This window comes from Rousettus aegyptiacus, unplaced genomic scaffold (genome assembly GCF_014176215.1).
Source record: "Rousettus aegyptiacus isolate mRouAeg1 unplaced genomic scaffold, mRouAeg1.p scaffold_m13_p_15, whole genome shotgun sequence".
Taxonomy (NCBI): domain Eukaryota; kingdom Metazoa; phylum Chordata; class Mammalia; order Chiroptera; family Pteropodidae; genus Rousettus; species Rousettus aegyptiacus.
Genome location: NW_023416290.1, coordinates 58,722,420 through 58,739,709, shown reverse-complemented (window position 1 = coordinate 58,739,709; position 17,290 = coordinate 58,722,420). Strand labels below are relative to the sequence as shown.

Here is a 17,290-nt window from a genome sequence, read left to right as displayed (position 1 = left end):
TCCCCCCGCCCGCTTTGTGGGCCGCTCTGAGAAGCGCTCATGAGGGCCCCGGCGGCGTGCTGGGCGCACAGCTGTGTCCGCAGGGAGCTCCTGGTTTTCTTGTGACGTGGCTTCTGGGTCGCTGTGCTTCTTGGGCTGCGTTTAATAGTGGAGATTGTGATGCGCCAAATAGCTCCTGCAGAGGACCACGGTCCGGGGCCTGTTCTCTGTGTAGACACTTGAAAAAATCTGCTATTTCAGCAAGAGTATCTGTTATAGGGACATACCTTTTTGAGTGCCGTCAGTGTGTTGACAGGTGATCGTAGCTGGCGAGAAGCATGACTCTTGGAACTAGCACTCTTCGGGCGTGTTCTGCCTTCATGGGAAATTACAGTCTGTAGAGAAGGCTCATCAGATCTCACTGACATTTAAATAAGTTAGCAGATGATCAAGGCTTTCAGAAGCTTCTTATAATAATGAAATTAACTGTTTTGTATTTTAAACTAATTGCAAACTTACCTTCTAAAAAGTTGGAAGTCCTTAGTTTGTGAAGTGTCCAGTAATTATGTGTGTGTGTGTGTGTGTGTGCGTGTGCGCGCGTGTGTGTGTGCGTGTGTGTGTGAGTGTGAGATTTTAGGGGGCTTGTAATAAGTTCCATATAGCCTGCTGCTACCTTCTCTCCCCCTACCCCCAGTTCCACGGTGTGGGCATCTATTTGCACAAATAAGTTATTATTCCCTTGTCATTAGCCTTATTTGTGGAAGCAAGAAATTCTCATACTTATTTGACGAGATTCGGGGAGCGTGAGGTTAGAAGCGGGGGGAGGGAAAGAGGCCAGGAGGCTTTGCAATCCATGCAGGTGTGAGTGACAGTAGTCTTTCTTTTTTTCCTCAAGAGCAAAAAGGCACTGAGCTTGTAACGTACCGTTACACCGAATTGCTTCTCTGAGCAGATAGAAAGTGTGTCAGGTTTTTCAAGCCTGCGTGAATTATGAAAGATGATTTAGTCGTTACCTTTGAAAGTCGTTTTGTTTTCCAAATAAAAGACCACACTCTCTTCTTTTTTCCAGGGGCACAAGAAGTCCTCATTGATCCAGGTACATGGTCTTTGTGCTTAGTTTCTTCTGGTTGTATTTTAAGTGCTTGCTTCATGGTGGTGCGAATGAATGGTTAAAATTTCTGGGTTGCGATCTTTGGAACATTCTGATTTAAGTCACACTAAATCAGAACTGTTCAGAACCTGATCACTGCTTGGTCCTTGTCGGATGGGGCCCTGAATGATTTCTGTCGTCTGTCGAAGAGGGACGTTCCCCCTCCAGCATGGCTACGTGAACCATTCGTAAAGTGTGCCTTTAAACTTTGACTGCACTGAGCATGCGTGTCCAGTTGATTCTGAATGTGTTCATAGTAATGACTTTGCTGTGATTCTATGGTTTATGCTCCTCTTAACGTGAATTTGAATTTCCTACTGCATTTTGTACATGTGTTTCTATCAGGGCAAGAAATTCTGCTTTTTTTTTTTTACAGAGGGTTTTTTTCCCCCTCTTAACACCTTCTGTAATGAATGCAGCAAACATCTTTTATTGCAGTGCCTAATTATTTTACGATGAGCTCTATTATTTCCTGGCTTAATCAGAAATAATGACAAAGGGTAAATAATGAAAAACTGAAAAACTTCCTCCCTTTGCAGGGATAGAAGTCACAGTCCTGCTTACGCATGCTTTGACTGTATCTCATTGTGTATCTTGATTCTGCAGTGAAATCTCTTCAGGTTTGCAGATTTTTTTTTTTTCTTTTAACGTCATGTTGAATCCTTTCCCCAGGCTGACGTTTCAAGATCATTTCTTGATAGGCTTCATGGAACGTGTTGAGGAAGAAAAACAAGTGCTTTGTTTCGTTGCCAGGAGACCTGAGTTGCTGATAAAACAAACAAACAAACAAACAGTTTGAGGGTGGGCTGAGGACCCTCAAACTGGACATTGTCGAACAATGAAAGTGATGTTGGACGTGTTGGTGTTTGACCTACAGAAGTTACTGAGTCCAGCCTGGCTAGCTGTATCGAGTGGAAAGCGCTGGATTTCAGTGTTTCGACCACTTTGCTTGCAGGAGAATTAGATGCTTATACCAAGTACAGGTAGCTTAGAGCTATCAGAAAAGCCAGTCGTTTGTTGAGATAAAAAAAGAATAAATATTTTTTATTTCCAAAACTTTTCCAAATAAGGTTGCGTAGAGACGAAGTTGAGTCTAGAGGGCTGGGAGGCGGGATGAGGGTGGGTCTGTGGGGCTCCGTTTCTGGGGATGTGTCAAGATCCTGCCGTGGAGATCGAAGGGGCAGGAAAGGACACAGCAGCCAGTATTTGGCATCCGAGGGCATTGTCTGTCCTAGACCAGAAGAACGTGGACTTGAGCTCCACTCAGCGGAGGGAGAGCACGCCAAGGGAGTGTGATCCCCTCCGGCCCCCGCCCCCAGTTCCCGTGGCCTCTGGCCTGCGCGCACAGGCCCTGCCGAAGCCTCCGCCTCGCTCACTGCGCTCTGGTCTCTTCTCCAGCACCAGCCTCTTCCCTGCTGCTTGACCCCTGGCAGACGGTTGGTGGGGAGTCCCTTCACAGGTCCCAGGGGCAAGGGTGACGTGACGATTCTCGATTCTCCTCCGTCTCTAACTCTGAGCAGCGAGCGTTCCCTCGGGGCTTATAAGGGCGCTCAGCTCCACAGGCAGCCCATCCCGTCCTGTCCCGGTGAGGCTCTCACCAAATCTCATCTCTCTCACTTTCCTTTTGAATTTTAATGGATATTTACTATTCAAAGTGATTGGTTTCTAAGTTTTTGCTGCCTGCTTTTCCCTCGGCCTCTTTGAAGGCCGGGAGAAGGATCTGACGGTTTAGGGGTGCCGGCTTTTCTGGTCATCGCACTGCAAGTAGAGTCAGGCCTACAGAAAGTAAAAGGAAGTATCTGATGGATTTTATTCTGCCGACTAATGCAGCGAGGGCCCTGGCGTTGACGCGGACGGCGAGCCTTCCAGAGCGGGGCCGTCGCCTTCCTTGCATCTCGTTCTCTGGGCTCGTGGTGTCCAGACGGCGCCTTTATTGTCCAGCGGGATGGTTAGAGCCCTTCTTGGTGCTCGCGAATCCCTGTCTGAAGCGAGAGACTTTTGACAGCATCTCAGATATATTTAAAAAGGCTGAAATTTTCAGGAGAGGCCCACAAACCACATGTAGGTATTTCCACTAATTTTAGATCTGTCTTAAGACATGTTACGGTTACATGGCAGATTGAATTCATTAACTCGATTTGACAAGAGAAGTGTAGTATTGATTATTCGTCTTAATTAAAATATTCTGCCTCAGTTAAAGTAATTGGCACCTGTGAGTAAACAAAAATGAGTGCGTTTATATGCGACTTGGGGGCAGACTGTGTGTGTGTGTGTGTGTGTGTGTGTGTGTGTGTGTGTGCATGCGCATATATATATATATATATATATAGTTTTTCAGTGCAGTTTTATAGCTTTTCAACAATGTTCTAACTTTAGAATTTCTTTTAAAAAATCATCACTGTGTTTAGTGCAGTTCGTCCTGAGCTCATCCCTGTGGTATGCACAGACTCCCACTGTCTTCTAGTGAAGATTTTCTTGTCATTATACTAAGTTAGTGCGAGCGTCACAGGAGTTGTGATTTCTAGGCCTTTCTTCCTTATTCAAGGGTTGTTCGTGGTTCTTTTTGTTCTCACCGTTGGCGTAATTATGTTATTTATTTGAAATATAGTTAATAGCTCATGTCTACATGCCATCACCAGGTTCTCCTTCCTTTATTGGTTGCTATTTTTTATCATGTCAAACATGAACATGGCCCCAAAAGTCAAAATTGGACCAAAAGGTATAGTCGGAGAAGTGTCACGTCCTCTCCATCCCTCCCACCTCGTTCCTGCCTGCCCCTGTAGGTAACTGACCCTGACCGTGTAGTGCTTGACGAGGTGGGGTGCCACGCAAAGGATAAAGGACCCCCTCATTCTGACCCCGATTATCTTTCCCTTCCTTCCTCCAAAAGACAGTAATGAAATTCAGTACTATAAACATAGATCGTTAGAGCCTATGAGGTAAATCAAGACGACCTCTCATTTATTAAATGTCGTCTCGTGGCGGAAACAAATATGTGACACACATGAAAACATGCAAAGGACGATGGCACGGCGGTCGCAATCACAGGCCCCGTCGCAGCCCTGCTCCGGGGCGGCCGGTGCCGCACGCTCGGGAATGGCAGGGAGACCGCAGCTCTCTGGGGCTCGGCGCCTCCCCGTGGAGAGGGGCGCACCGCCACAGCCCCGAGCGCAGGGTCTGATTCCCGTGAGCGCAGATGACCTCGCCCCCCCGTGAGGGTGTCGTGAGCACCCCGCGTCCGCTCTCGGGGCTCCAGAGCGCTGCCTCGTGGTGCGGGGCTGGAGTCCATGGTTCTGTAGGTACCCCGAGATGGTGTCATTGGGCCTCGCTGTTCTTTTAAAGTACGTATTTTAGATACCTTTTTCAAGTATGCCCTTTTCTTTGATTATTTATAGTTCTGCCCTCTCATCGCTCACCGTGATTTTCACAAAATCTGCAGAAAACAAAATCCTCAGCCACCTGCCTCTTCACAGTTCTCCGCGGCGGCTCTTTCTAGAAGAGGATTTGGCACAGGACATCGTCTTTGTTCGCTCTCCTTGGAGTCTCTCTGTCCATCTGTTACCTGTCCAGCTGTCACCTGTCCATCTGTCTATTTATCTATCCACTCATTCTTCTGTCTTGCTCCAAAAAGCTTATGCGACAGCTTACAGAGTACCGACCGAGCAGGGAGAAAACGGGACGGAGACGAGATCGCAGGGGCAGGACGCGAGCCCGCGTGGGCGCTGCTGAGTGCGAGAGGCGCGTGCTGTTGGCCTGTGCGTTGTAAAGATTCACAGCGAGCGGTGCCAGAGCCTCCCAGGGCGCCTGGGAGAACAGGGTGCCGAGAGATGCTTCTCGTCTGGGAGATGAATGGAAAGAAAGGCTGAGGGGCAGCCCAGCTCTTCCTGCTGCCGAGGCTTAGGGGATGTTTTTTGAGTGTTCTATGAAATCGAAGAATATCTCACCTTCTTTTTTTTTTTTTTCCTGTCAGAGTTCTATGTGTAGTTGGTTACATTCTGTAAATAGAAATTTCTCCCAAACTCTTCTCCATATGAATTTGACGGCTAGGGAATTAGGTGGTTCTGCTTATTGACAGGGATTGGCCAGAAATAGAATGTGACAGGCACAGAAAGATGCCAGTATTTGTGAGTTACATTTTTTTTTAGAGCTGTACAGTTTGGAAAGTGCGTTCGCATGGCTTATCTGCGCTTGAGGGTACAGCGTGTTCTGCCGCTGGCATTAAGAGCTTAAGGCCGTGCGGCGGTGCGTGCTGGCCGCGCCGTCCGCAGGCACCTAAGCTAGTTATCGTGGATGTGCTACTTTTGTATAATGCATTTCGTGTTCTTTAATAAAAGTTTTAACAGGGAGGAAAACTTATTGTGAGTGAATTACCATTTAATACAGTGCTTTGACCATGAGACTATTACAGGGAGTACGTAGGTTGTGAAGACTTTACAACTGATTCCATTATTTACATTTCAGTGGGGAATATTTAAGTTTTATTGTATGTGTGCCCCCCCCCCCTTTAAATTAACAAAGAAACGAGACAGACAAAGCAAACGCGATTATTTTCCTTCCTCTCCGTTCGCAGGCGCCTTGACCACGAACGGGATAAACGCCGACACCAGCGCTGAGATCGGACGCGCGAAGAACTGCCTCAGCCCCGAAGACATCGTGGACAGATACAAGGAGGCCATCTCCTGCTACAGCAAGGTGACCGCGCCGCTCCCCGGCGCCCTCGCGCGGGTCCTCTTTTATACTGTGCGGTGCGGCAGTACCTCCTAGGTATTTCTCTCGGGTATTACTCGCTAACTCTACTGCATTGCACTATACACCTAAAAAATTCTTTTTCTGATTTTCATGTTTGGAAAAAGGAGAAAAAAGAGACAATCCCAGCCCCACTCAGATAATCATTGTTACCACATTAATTTCTATTTTCTGGTCTTTTCGTTACTGTATATTATCTGTATCATAAAAATTAGTGAGCACTCTGTACTTATTTGCTGTGTGGAGACCCGCAATTTTCCTTTGGCACATTATGTGTTTTTCTATGTTAGTAAATGTCCCATGGCATGATTTTTAACCACCTGTATAGCATTCCATCTTGTGAAGGTACCATTCTTTTTACTTTGGACCTAAACAAATTTAAATTTCAAGTATACTTACTGAAATACTGAAAAAAAAAAAAAAAGAAAAAAGAAAAAGAGCTCGTGCGGTACAGAAGAGTGGAGTAGCAAGTGAATAATGAAAGCTCCCCCCCCCCCACCCGTCTTTCTGGAGAGTGACAACTGCGGAAAATTCTGTCTCTTTCATGCCCTTTATGCCTGTGAAATTACATGTGAAATATTTACATGAAACATGTATATACATCTGTTTTATGTACAAAAATGTGGTCGCACTATACATGTTATTCTGCGTCTCGCTTCGTTCACTTAGCCGTGTGTCACAGGTGACCTGCCACCTCAGACCTGCTCTGTTCCCTCAGATCGTGTGACGTCTTCTAACACACACACACACGCACACGCACACACGCATGCACATCGGGCTCTCTCCCACTTTCTGAGGGAGAAGCACTCCTTGCTTTGCAGTCCCTGAGGATAATAGCGAAGTTTCTCGAGCTTCCCGGGCGATTTTTTTACTGAGTAGTGATGTGAAGTTCACAGCGCTTTTTCTGTTTCCTTTGTCTCCTGCCCTTCATCCCAGGATCTGAGAAGCAGGAATAAGTAACTGAGAGCAAACCAAAGACATGAAACATTTAGGTAGAGGATGGGCACAATGATACAAGGAGCTAGAATTTTTGCAACAAAGTACAATGAAATCGCCTTCCTGCCTTAAAGCTGCAGGTGCGGGAGAACCTAAGTGTTTAGAGTACCAGAGATGAAAGCGGAGGCAAGTAGCGCAATGTCCATTGATGATATTTTGAAATTTTGTAACATATCCCGCTATTATGGTCGAATTAGTTGAAGGAAGGAACTTTTGTAAGTTCCCTCCTCTGCCCGCAGGAGGGACTCTGCCCTGGCGCACAGAACCGCCCTCACTGCCTCTTCTGACGGCGGGTCCCGCTCTGTCCCCGCAGTACAAGAACGCCGGCGTGATCGAGCTGGAAGCGTGCGTCAAAGCCGTGCGCATCCTCGCCATTCAGAAGCGGAGCATGGAAGCCTCGGAGTTCCTCCAGAATGCCGTTTACATCAACCTTCGCCAGGTGGGTGCGCCGCCCGTCGGTGGAGGCGCGAACGCGCTTCTCCCGGACCTTCGCCGCCGCCAGTCCCTCTGCTCCTGCTGTGCCAGGGTTCGGTGTGGCGGGTAGAAGCTCTGGGGTCGGAACTGGCCACCCCGATGAATGTGGTGGCTCTTTGTGTCGCCGCCTTACACGATGGTGCTCCACTTTCAAAATTCAGGGTTTGCTAGTCTTTCAAATGTTTTCATTTTTGATTGGAGAAACAACTTTGCCTCTTACCAGCTTTGTGACCTTGAGTGAGCTAGCTTTATGTCTCTCGCCTGACTGTTGTCACTTGTGAAGCAATTGCCATTTGTAACCCTGTCCGGGTGGTCAGGTTTATAAAACAGGAAGTTCGTGAAGGTCACTGCGCTCGGCATCCACAAACACCCCCTAGATCCGAATCTGGATGTGTTAGTTGTTGTTGCTGTAGTTTTTGAATGCGTTTTTAATAAAACAAAGTCATTAGAACAGTTAGCTGCAGGTTGCTAATGAAAAATACCAAAATTGGTAGTCCAGGAAGATTTTTAGCTACTTAGCTAACTTGGATTTTTCTGGACAGGTTTAGCAGTTCGCTGAAGGACGCGAGACTAGGATTAGAATCCAGGTAACTGTAAGTCAGCAGATCCACACTGAGCACGCACTGTGCCAGGTGTGGGAATGAGGCAGGCACGTTCTGCCCTCGCTGGGCTGACAGTTTTGAGGCAAAGACAGACATTTGACAGCAGAGCAGGTGAATAAAGGTGGAGGTACAGGGTGCTGGGGAGCCAGTGGCCAAGGATTTGACCCAGTTTGCTGGCGGTGGAGGGCGTGGGGGTCAGGGACTGTCGCTGAGCCACGGAGGTTCCATCTGGGACGTGAAGGATGACCGGCCGGGAGAGGAGAGGGGGGGACAGGGCTTTCCGGGCAGGTGGCTCAGTCAGGGCGAACATCTGACACATGCCATCTGGAAGGAGCCAGACAGAGTGACAGATGGGTCTGGAGAGAGAGCGGGGGTGGGGGTGCAGAAGGGGCGCGGGTCAGGGTGGGGGGCCTTTCTCTGCCAGGTGAAGGATTTGGAGTTTATTCTAAGAACAGTGGGTTTTAAAAGAAAGGTCTTCTAAGCGTAGGAATGGAATGGTCCTCGTCTTGAGTGGGGTAGAGCGACGTCGGGGGGCCAGTCTGGAGACCCTTAAGGAGTCCAGGTGGGCAGTGTGATGGCGTCCACCTGAGTGGGGGATCTGTCGCTGGGAAAAAGCGACTAGATTGAAAACATGTTTTCATGGTGAAAAGGAAGGGACTCATGGCTGCGTGGAGGGTCGGGCGGAAGGACGCCCAGGCGCCCGTCTGGACCAGCCAGGTCAGCGATGGTCGTATCGTGCTTTGAGAGGGAAGGTGGCATAATGAAGACTTAGACTCGTGGGTCGGGGAGCTCAGGTGCGAGGGGGTGAGGGGTGGGGAGAGAGGAGACCGAAATCGTTTTGTGCTTCGAACATGTAGAGTATGAATGAGAAGACGCTCGGGCCTCTGCCATCCAGATTTAACGTTTTGGCATCTTGACTGCAGAGGTTCTTAAAATAGAGATAAAATAACTTAAATAGGAGATCACAGGGTTGATCGACGTCTTAGAGCTGCCGTGTATCTTTCCGTCCATATTTTGATATTTAACACGTCTACAGCCTTAACCTACAAAGAGAGGAGTAGTTCAGGGGCCCAGGGGCTCTGGACACAGAGGCCGGGCTTTGAACCCAGCTCGACGCCCGGGGCCGGTTCCCTGGGCTCCTGCACCTTGGGTCCCTCGCCCCAGGTGTGTTTGCTGGCCCTCGGGCCATTCCTTATGATTAGACACGTGGGGGGGTCGCCTGTCGTCCTAACCGAGTGTGTCCGTGTGCCGGAGTTGTGGGTGCAGATGTGCCGTCAGGAAGGTGTTAACACAGGTCTTTTGGTTTACCTGGACGTTTCCTGGTAAAGGTGGGTAGGGAAAGCAAAAACCCACCCTTGGCAGGAGGAGCTTCCGGTATGCGGGAAACTGACCAAGGGGAGGACGCCGCCCTCAGTGGGGCTGCAAGAGAAGAGTGGACGTGGGGACTTGATTTATCATCGGACACCGTCTCTGGTGGCCCGCTGCGCGGCAGGCAGGGTAGCAGGGCTGACCAGGGCATGACCCTGCCTCTGAGGCTGCGGGTCTGACGAGCAGGCCCGCCTCTGGCCATCCCGGTGGGCGACTCGGGGTGGCCGGCATCCACCACACTGGGGGTGTAGGGAGGGCTCCCCGGAGCTGCCCCTCTCTGCTGAGCAGAGGGACGGGGTGCACATGCACGACCGGGCGTGAGCGCGCAGCGTCTGGGGCCTGGAGGCACTTGGTGAGCCGCGCGATCGCGGTCTTGAGGGGCAGTGTCGGGGAAGATGCCTCAAAGGCGGGCTGGGGTCAGACCCTGTCACAGGCCGTGAGCCAGAGTAAAGAAGCATGTGTGGCCTTTCGCGGGCAGGCGAGAGCGGGTGCTTGCGGGAGGCCGCGCCAGGGAGCCACGTTGGAGGGGAGCAGCGTCCGCGGGCTCGGGGTCAGAGCCACCTCTGCCACGCGTTGGCCGTGGGACCTGGAGCAAGTTCCCTCCGTCTGACCCTCCGCGTTTTCATCTCCAACGTGGCAGGACAATAAGCTTACCCGGCGACGGGGAGAATCAGTCCACCTTGTGTGGTGCTGTCTTAGCGCCTCTCCTCTAAGATACGCCTGCTCTGGTCGGGCGGGGGGGCGGAGTGGGACAGCGTTAGTGTCCGAGTGGAGGGCGGGTCATGCATTTTAAAGAGGCGTCGGAGCTGGGACCCGAGGCAGACCCATCAGAGGAGGGGCGCGGGCAGGATTGTGGAGGATTTGTGTCTTAAGACTTGCTTCCCCTTGAGGACTGGAGTTACCTTTGCAGAGTAATGTTGAAAATTGGGCTTCCTGAGAAGCTGTTTTCACAGGTGGGTATATAAATACACATATTTTCTAAAATAAGATGTTTTTGGTTAAAGTATGTGGGATTTGCGACTGTTGACGCCGTCTCCACACTGACCACCAGGGGGCGGCAGAGACACGCCAGAGGGCCGACCGTGCCTTCCCGCTGCGGGCGGGCAGGCTGTTGCTGCCCGGCCTTCGGAGTTGTCCCCAACGCCACACATCGCTTTAGATGACTCATCTCCACGTTTGCTTGCCAGATGAGCAGACAGCAAAATAATGAGTTCTGGTGGGATTTTATCATAACAATGAAAAAAAGGGTCTGTCGTTTTTCAGAAATGGCACAGCATTTGGTAATTGAGTGTGTTCCTTTGTGGAATTGGCGGGTTGTATCTATTCCTGGGAATGATTTGGGCTAACGTGGAGATTTAGACAGGAACGGAGACGTGGCCATTGCAGGTACCTTCTGCTTTGAGCGGCCCCGTGCGGACGTACATACAGGCTGAGGAGCAATATGCTTGGGTTCGGTGGCTTCGCGGGGCTTGCTGCACAGAACAGCAGACTTCCAGGCACATTGCTCCCTGTCTCCCGCGGAAATGTGAACCGACCTGTCTTCCTGCGCGTTCACGGGAGTAGTTGGTGGTGATTACCTGGCATTAAAGCAAGGTGGCACACGTTTCACTTTAATGGGCTGTCCGTGAACTTGCATATTGGCCGCCTGGACGTCCCTCACGGGGAGGTAGACGCGAGAGGACGACAGGGGCGTCCAGACGCTGGACGCTGTGTCGGCGCCCGCCGGGCCTAGAGCATCCTGCGGGCGACGGCAGACGTGGTTCTGCGCTGCTGGAGCTTCGAGCCGGAGGGGGCGGCAGCGTCTCAGCGGACGCTCGTGAGTGAACGACTACGCCGCAGCCAGCTCTGTAGCGGGAAGGGACGTGCCTGCAGGGCCGGGGCTCGCCCGTCGCACCGGGCTCCCTCCCGCCCCGTGCCTCTGCGACCAGGCACGCCGGCACTCACGGGCGCCGCCGGCGGTGAACCGAGCAGCCGCCGGGGCGTTTCCTGGCGCGTCCTGGCCGGCTGGCTCGGGGTCGGCACGCGTGACCTCGGGGGCGGTGACGGGCAGGGCGGCGGCCCGTGTCGCGAGCGCCGTTGGGAGTGTCAGGCCCTTGCCGACTGTACATGTCATTTCACTCCCCGGCAGTCGAGGTTAGCTTTGTCCTCCCCGTTGAGAAGGGAGGTGCCAGCGCTAGTGACGTGCACATTTGGGACTGGAACCCGGGCCTGTGTGACTCTCGCGTCCTCTCCCTATGCCATCCTTCCAGACAGCCAGCGACCTTCCTAGGCCCCGAGTTCCCTGCTGATGTCACAGCTTGCTTTTTAGGAGCATAAAGCAGGTCTACACCTACTTTCAACCTGGAGGTGGAATGGCGAAGAAACACGCGAATTCTCTGTGCGCGAAGCCACTTGTCCCACAAAGCCTTCGAGCCACTTCCGCCGGACCTTCCGTCCCGTCCGGCCTCAGCCTCCATGCCCTTGCAGCTTGCCGAACAGTTAGAAGAAGGCGCGTGCTGATCAATTAACAGTCCCTCAGGGAGCAGCAGGTCGGAAATGAGTTTGGGGGTTCAATTTCATTCCAGAAGGTCATGAGGATCCCATCCTAAAACGTTGCCTGGGCCCGTTTCGCGCTCCCCAGGGTCCTGTGCTGAGGGCAGCCCTGCACACCTGACGGGGCCCCGTCCTGAGGCCCACAGGGCCCGCGGCCAGCGAGGCGCGTTTCAGGCAAGTGCGCGCCGGGCTCCGAAGCCCTTGTGCCCGGGCTTTCTCTGTGAAGCGTTGTTTTCTCCGCGAAGCATCGTTCTGAGGGCTGGCAGTGACTGCGTTCCGCTTACTTCACAGTGCTTATCATTTGACGTCTTGGTACGGTCATGTGATCACAACCTTTCACCTTTAACTGATGACTCCGCGAACAAGTCCGTGGGAACGCAGAGGGACGCGAGGTCAGGGCCCGCGCTCTCGCCCTGGCCGTCGCCTTCGTCTTAGACGGCGGCCTCACTGGCGCGACCACTGTTTGTTTTCTCTCCCCCGTGTCTGTTGTCGTGTTTGGCTCTCGGGTGCAGTTACAGGCCTGGCCGTGTCCAGGTTCGTGGTGAAGGCATGAAGCGCTCCTGCCGCTGCCGTGGGGGCCGCCGCGGTCCCCTGCGCGTGGCCGGCAGCTCACCGCATGGGACTCTCCGAAACGGTCCCGTGTGCTCCTGGAAAGCGGAGGCTGTGTCCTCCTCAGGTCTGCACGTCCACGGTCATAGACCAAACATAGAGCTTCTAGAAGAAAACAGTATCTATGGGATCAGGGCAGGTAAAGGTTTTCAGACAAGGACGCAGAAAGCATTAACCATAAAAAAAAAAAAAGACGCTACACTGAGCTCCTGCACAGTCTCTGTTGGTCAGAAGCCTCCCTCAGCAAAATAAATGAGCACTGGACTCGGGGGGAACATTTGCAAAGCGTGTAGACTACGGACTTACGTTCAGAATACGTCAAGAACTCCTACAGCTCAATAATAAGACAAGGGGTCTGACTTGAAAAATGCACAGAAGGTTGAACTGGCACTTCAGCAAGGTCCACATCATCAGTTACTCAGGAAATGCAAGTTGAAGGCACCAGAACGACTGAAAGGAAAAAGACGGGCAACGTCGGACGTTGGCGAGCGCCTGGGCCGGCGGTCGGTCTCGCGCGTTGCTGGGGCGAGTGTGCAGTGACGTCGCCACTCTGGGGGCGGGCGGGGGTTCAGCACCTCACAGAGGAGAGAGGCGAGGTGCTGGGCAGCGGGGCGGGCCTCTGGGGGACGCAGCGCTGGGGCGGGTCTTTGACGGCGGGGTCGGACCTGGACTGGGGAAGGGGGCGGGGCGGGGAGCCCTCGGGGACCACGCGTGAGGGACGCGGCCCTGGCGCCGGGCGGGCGCAGGGAGCCTGGGGCTTGATTTTGCTGCTCTGCCGGGAGCCTCTTCACCTGGTCGATTCCTCCTTACTCCTCCTCTAAGCGGGTCCCGTGGAACGTTTCTGTGCGCTTGGAGTAGTGATTTCACCTCTTTGTTCACATACTGGTTGCCACCGTCCCCCCGGTTCCAGGCAGGGCTCAGAGGCCGGGAACTTGTCGCTAGTGTAGAAGCCCTCGAGGGCAGGGGTCTGGGCCTCGTGCGCTCTCCGCTGTGTCCCCGAGCGCGGTGGTCGTGGGCGCAGAGAGCGCATGCAGTAAATGCTTGTCGACAGAATGAGCGAACAGGTGCGTCGAAGTCGTTCGCTGGGGCCAGGTCACGGTCGGCGGCGGGATCTAGAGTTGCCAGGGCAGGTAGTGCTGAGCCCCCGAGGGCCTGGCGCCCCGTTACAGAACCGCCGGGTTTCCAAGGTGCGGTGACGGGGCATTGGTGTGGCAGCTGCATGTGGTGGCTTAAGGGGGGTGGAGAAGGCTGTTGGGGAGACTGCTTGGAAGGGTCCCCCGGGTGAGAGCTAGCGAGCGCCCACGGGCGTGGGGGAGCGGAAGGCAGCCCTCGGCAGGGCGTCCGAACTGTGCTGCTGCCCTGAGACACATCCGGAAAACAGAGTTAGCGTCCAGGGCGGGAGAGGCGGAGGCCCCCTTCGCTAGGCTGTGCAGCTGTGAGCAGCGGGTAGGCTGTGGCCGGCCAGTCTCAAGTGGCTGCGGCGTGGCCCGGTGGACGCGGGCACTGAGCAGAGCCCCAGCCCGACTCAGGCCGTGTGGCTGACGCCTCTTGGCCGTGTGATTTTGTGCAGGCGATGAATACCTCTGAGCTTCACATTTCGTTGGGATTGTCGCGATGATTAAATGCGGCGCGTTAAGTGTGCTGGCGTACGGTCGGGGCCTGGGAAACCAGTGCCTGCCGTCGGGGGGAGGGACGGAGCAGGCGGGTCGCGGGGCACAGCCAGTCCCGGTGCGCCGTGGAGTCCTAAGGCTAGGTTAGGCGCTGTCGGTGTTAACAGTGGATCGGGCAGGCACACGGCGCTGTGTGTTCCCTGTTTTGAGAAGTTTTGTACCTGATGAAAGTGTCCGCCAAGCTCCTCGTGTCCGGGTGAACTCTTTCTTGTTCCTTTTACGACGGAGCTCCACGCGGACGTCTTATGTGCCACGCAGCAAGCACCTTTGTTCAGGGGGCACGGCCCCTCTCGGCAAAGGCACAGGTTGGACTCGGAGCCGCGTGGGAGGCCTGGGACTTGCACGCGGAGCTTCCTCGCCGCTGGCCCGGGCGTCACCCTCTGACCCGCTGTCCCCCGGCGCTCCTGTCCCTTCAAGTTCAGTCACGTCTGTCTTACAGAAGAGCTTTTATTTTCTGTTTTCTTTTTCCTTTTCAAGTGTCTCTCAAAAGCCGTTAACCTCTCTCCCCATGCTGCAGCTTTCGGAAGAGGAGAAAATCCAGCGCTACAGCATCCTGTCCGAGCTCTACGAGTTGATCGGCTTCCGGCGCAAGTCGGCCTTCTTCAAGCGCGTGGCCGCCATGCAGTGCGTGGCGCCCAGCATCGCGGAGCCCGGCTGGAGGGCCTGCTACAAGCTGCTCCTGGAGACGCTGCCTGGCTACAGTCTGTCGCTGGACCCGAAAGACTTCAACAAAGGTACCCGAGCCTCGTCTCTGGGACCGGAGTGCCGCTTTGATTCAGACGAGCGTGTGTTGCTTGAGCACCTGCTCTACCCGTCAGGCATGGTGATTGGTAGCTTGGGGTCAGAGGTGACCAAAGCCCTGTCCTGCCCTTGGGGACGTAGGATGACGCAATCCTCAAAGAAAGGGCGCTCTGCTTGGGGGCTGCCACCCTTACACTCTGCCCGTGGGAGCCAGCAGTCTGCCCTGAGCTCATGGACGTAGTGGGTCATCCACAGAACCCCTGACATCGCTAATGAATTTCACGTAGCTTTTGAAATCTGGCAAAATTAGCAAAAATCAGTACACTCGGGTATATGTGTACACGCGTAGGTATGCATTTGGTGATAAATCCTTATCCTGCAATATTAATGCAGGGTAGGGCGTGTTAAAAACAAAGCTGTGACTCTAGCCACAGGTACACACAGGTATGAGCTCGTGTCAGGCCAAGTGCGATTAGCAGGAGAAAAAGAATTTCCTTTGGTTTCAGTTGTCGGCGGGACCCTCTTAGCACGTTTACCCAGCTCGTGTCTAGAGTCAGCGAAGGCTCAGGCTTCCAGGTCGGACACGGACTGAGGTGCCATCGAGATTCTCGTCCCACCAGGGCAGGATGTGGTCATCTGTGTCAACTCAGACACACGTGCTCACCTGAGGAGCTCGTGGTCTTAACACCGAATCCAGCTCTGCTTTCGGGTAGTTCCGGTTACTAGGGGCTTGAGTCTCTGTCCTTCCCTGTAGTAGCAGAAGCAGTGCCATTTTACGCTCCAAAAGATGGGTCTGTAAGGCAGGGGGTAAAGGAAGTTGTGTGTGTGTGTGTGTGGGGGGGGGTCGGTCAGCGCCAAGAATTTCAATTAAAACGTTATTATGAAATAATTTAAATATGGATGAAGTAGAGAGGCTACTGTGAGCCCATCAACCAGATTAAGTAGTTATCAAGATCTTGCCACATTTGCTTTATTTATACCTTTCTTTTCCTTTTTTTGTTTTTTTGTTCTTTGTTGAAATATTTCCCAGCCTGTCCTAGAAATGCTGTCATTTTATACCCCACATGCATAAGTCTGCATGTCTGGACAATGGGCGTTTTCTTCGTCAGGCTTTCGCTTCACCTACATGCTGGTTAAGTGCCAACTGTGTATCAGGCCTTCCGGGGTGAATGAGGCACAAGGGAGCGAGGGACCGAGGGAGCAGACAGGCATGCGAGCCTGCAGGGGCCTCGCCGTACCTGCCGATGCTGCCTCTGGGTCGCTGTTTGTGTGACACAGTGGAAATGTGCAGAAACGGCCGGTCAGCGGTGTGGGGCAGGGCAGCGGGGGGCGGCAGGGGGGCGAGGGGGACTATGGGCTGAGCGGAGGGGCCTTTGGATCAGAGTCTTAAGTCTTTTCTCCCAACTTTTCTACGAAGCGCCTAGGGCCACTGCAAGCTGGGTGTGTGTGTGTGTGTGTGTGGTAACTTACTTGTTTTGGATTCCTGTTACCATGGCTGCTTCATGAAGGATTTTAAGGTGGAAAATACTTAAAAGTGATAATCGTTGCCCAGAGGGGAATGGAATAATTAATTCTAAAATTATGTGATCTTAAAGAGAGCTTTTTTGATGGCCGTGCAACTGATTCCCCACCGTTAATCTCACACGCGCGACACTTTGGAGGAGCGGCCCCGGAAGTTCGCCGGTGACCCTGTTTCCGCTCTGTCTGCCTTCCCGCACTTCTGTCACGCTTCAGAGAATAGTGTGCTTTTGAGCCTCCTGTCCTTGGTAGAAAGCCCATCAAATATCAGTACCTTGTTGGAAAAAAGTGTCTAAAACTCACATAAATGCCCCGGAAAACATAATCTTTTGTTCTAACCTTATGATAATTCAAAATGGGTTATTTTTATGGTTGAGTCTTTGCAGAAGAGAGAAAGTATAACATAAAACACATTTTGACTATGAAAAAGCACGGCTCGCTAGAGTCCTCCTCCGGGACGAGCGAGCAGGGCTCGCTGCCGAGGCTGACGGCCGAGGCGTTAGTCTTCGAAGCTCCAGGCCTCCCCCGTGCGGCGTGTGCACGTGTCCGCGGCCGCGGCCCGTGTGCTGTGGCCGTCGGGCTGCCCCGTCCCCACGCGCGTCACGAAGCTTCGTGTTTCGGTCGCAGGAACGCACCGAGGCTGGGCGGCCGTGCAGATGCGTTTGCTTCACGAGCTGGTCTACGCCTCCCGCAGGATGGGGAACCCGGCGCTCTCCGTCCGGCACCTGTCCTTCCTCCTGCAGACCATGCTGGACTTTTTGTCAGACCAAGGTGAGTGTGTTCAAACTGATTTTTTTTTTTTAAGGAGTGATGAGTGAGGGCGTTCTTGCTGCCGGCCCACGTGGAGACCTGGCTCGGGCTTGGGTGGGCGGTGTCCCCGGGTCTCTGCCGGTAGACGACACCGT

General features: G+C 53.2%; 1 protein-coding gene across 9 annotated transcripts in view; it reads left to right on the top strand.

Annotated features, from left to right (window-relative positions):
* Nucleotides 1–17,290, top strand: part of TRAPPC9 (trafficking protein particle complex 9) — a 218,830-nt gene that overhangs the window by 29,617 nt on the left and 171,923 nt on the right. For 8 of the 9 annotated variants that reach the window (XM_036233060.1, XM_036233059.1, XM_036233057.1 and 5 more), the window contains exons 5-9: nt 1,049–1,075; nt 5,700–5,821; nt 7,185–7,310; nt 14,644–14,860; nt 17,013–17,156. In XM_036233060.1, the coding sequence (XP_036088953.1) occupies nt 1,049–1,075; nt 5,700–5,821; nt 7,185–7,310; nt 14,644–14,860; nt 17,013–17,156 (636 nt within the window). The remainder of the gene's footprint in view (nt 1–1,048; nt 1,076–5,699; nt 5,822–7,184; nt 7,311–14,643; nt 14,861–17,012; nt 17,157–17,290) is intronic. The other variant, XM_036233061.1, reaches the window with a different exon arrangement.